At 27.2% G+C, this 1,383-nt stretch overlaps 1 protein-coding gene across 1 annotated transcript; it reads left to right on the top strand.

Moving 5' to 3' along the window:
• Positions 1–462: 462 nt before the first annotated feature.
• Positions 463–1,144, top strand: LOC111616962 (XIAP-associated factor 1-like). Its single transcript, XM_023358312.1, has 2 exons — positions 463–763; positions 833–1,144. Exons 1-2 carry the CDS (start codon positions 605–607, stop codon positions 1,127–1,129), a joined length of 456 nt encoding a protein of 151 aa, XP_023214080.1. The 5' UTR covers positions 463–604; the 3' UTR covers positions 1,130–1,144.
• Positions 1,145–1,383: the final 239 nt, after the last annotated feature.

The raw sequence follows: 1,383 nt of genomic DNA, 5'->3' as shown, positions 1-1,383 counted from the left end.
AAATTGATAATATTTCAGACATTGTTATAAATATTTTTATATATTTCGATTTTTTAACCAAATGCTCAAACCATTTTAAATTCGAATTTGTTATTGCGTATTGGTTCAATTATAGAACGATTGTAAATGTTCCAGAAAATTGATCAAATTGGAAATAGTTCATTTGATTCTTAGCAATTCTCATCATTCTCAGCGGTAGGTGTTATGTATGTTTTTATTGGTTGTTGAAATACTGAATATAAATGGGGTTTGCTTGCAAAATCTGCACATGTGAAGTCATGGGTAACAGCTAGTAAATTAATATATTTTCAAGACTGTCATTATTATTGGGTCATCTCTATTTATTTTACTAATAAAATTTTTTCTGACAACTTATTGGTGTCACTAAAATGCACTTATATCAGATAGTACAGTAGCATGATACATTGTTCATTATCATAATCTGTCTTTTGTAATGATAAGTACAAGAAAATAAAGTTTTAATATTATATTGGTGTAATGTAACTACTTATTTAACCACCAGTTAATTATTTAAAGTTATAAAGATTAACTATTTTTATTAAATTTTGACAGCAAAAAAGACATAGCTGCTGCAAATTACTTAATGCACACTATGCATTGTCAACGCAATATAGTATTATGTAAAAAATGTAATGAATCTGTCTCTAGAAATGAAATTGAAATCCATAATACAGAAATGCATAGTCAAATCGTCTGTGAGAAGTGTTCTAAAGTCATGGAACGCTGGAAGTTGGAAGAACATGTAAGTTATTTAAACTTAATTTTGTTTATATTAAATTTTTATAAGTAAATTTTAGACATTTATTTTAAGAAATTGTTGTGCTCCAAGAGAGTGGTGCAGTGTTCATATTGTGAATTAGAATGCTCCTTGGACGAAATGGAAGAACATGAATCGTACTGTGGCAGCAGGACTGAGATCTGTCCTCTGTGTAAACAGTATGTAATGATAAAGAACAGGACAGAACATGAGACAAGAAATTGTGCTGAAACACCAACACGTTCATTAGTTAAAAATGAAAATGTAATTGCAGATAATTGTAAGTACAGTATAAGTTTTAAGTTTAAAAGTATGATGTACTATTATACTTTCCATATTAATGTTTTGTAAAAGTTACTTATGTCTGTAATATAATTTGTAAAGGATTTTCTATACATAAAATTAAATTTTAGAAGAGAAGTTAAATCCCACCAACTATTAATTTTATGGAATGGAAATAAAATTATGTATTGGACCAGTTTATATCAAATGAATATATATCATAGGACTATATTAATTTATACTGCTTATCATATTATATATGTGGCTAGCAATCTTAAAATTCTAAACTGGAAATATACTGGAGTCCATAGTAATATTTTAAC

Source organism: Centruroides sculpturatus, unplaced genomic scaffold (assembly GCF_000671375.1).
Source record: "Centruroides sculpturatus isolate CEXI.00-Female unplaced genomic scaffold, Cexi_2.0 scaffold4086, whole genome shotgun sequence".
NCBI classification, from domain to species: domain Eukaryota; kingdom Metazoa; phylum Arthropoda; class Arachnida; order Scorpiones; family Buthidae; genus Centruroides; species Centruroides sculpturatus.
This window is presented reverse-complemented; position numbering and strand designations above follow the sequence as displayed.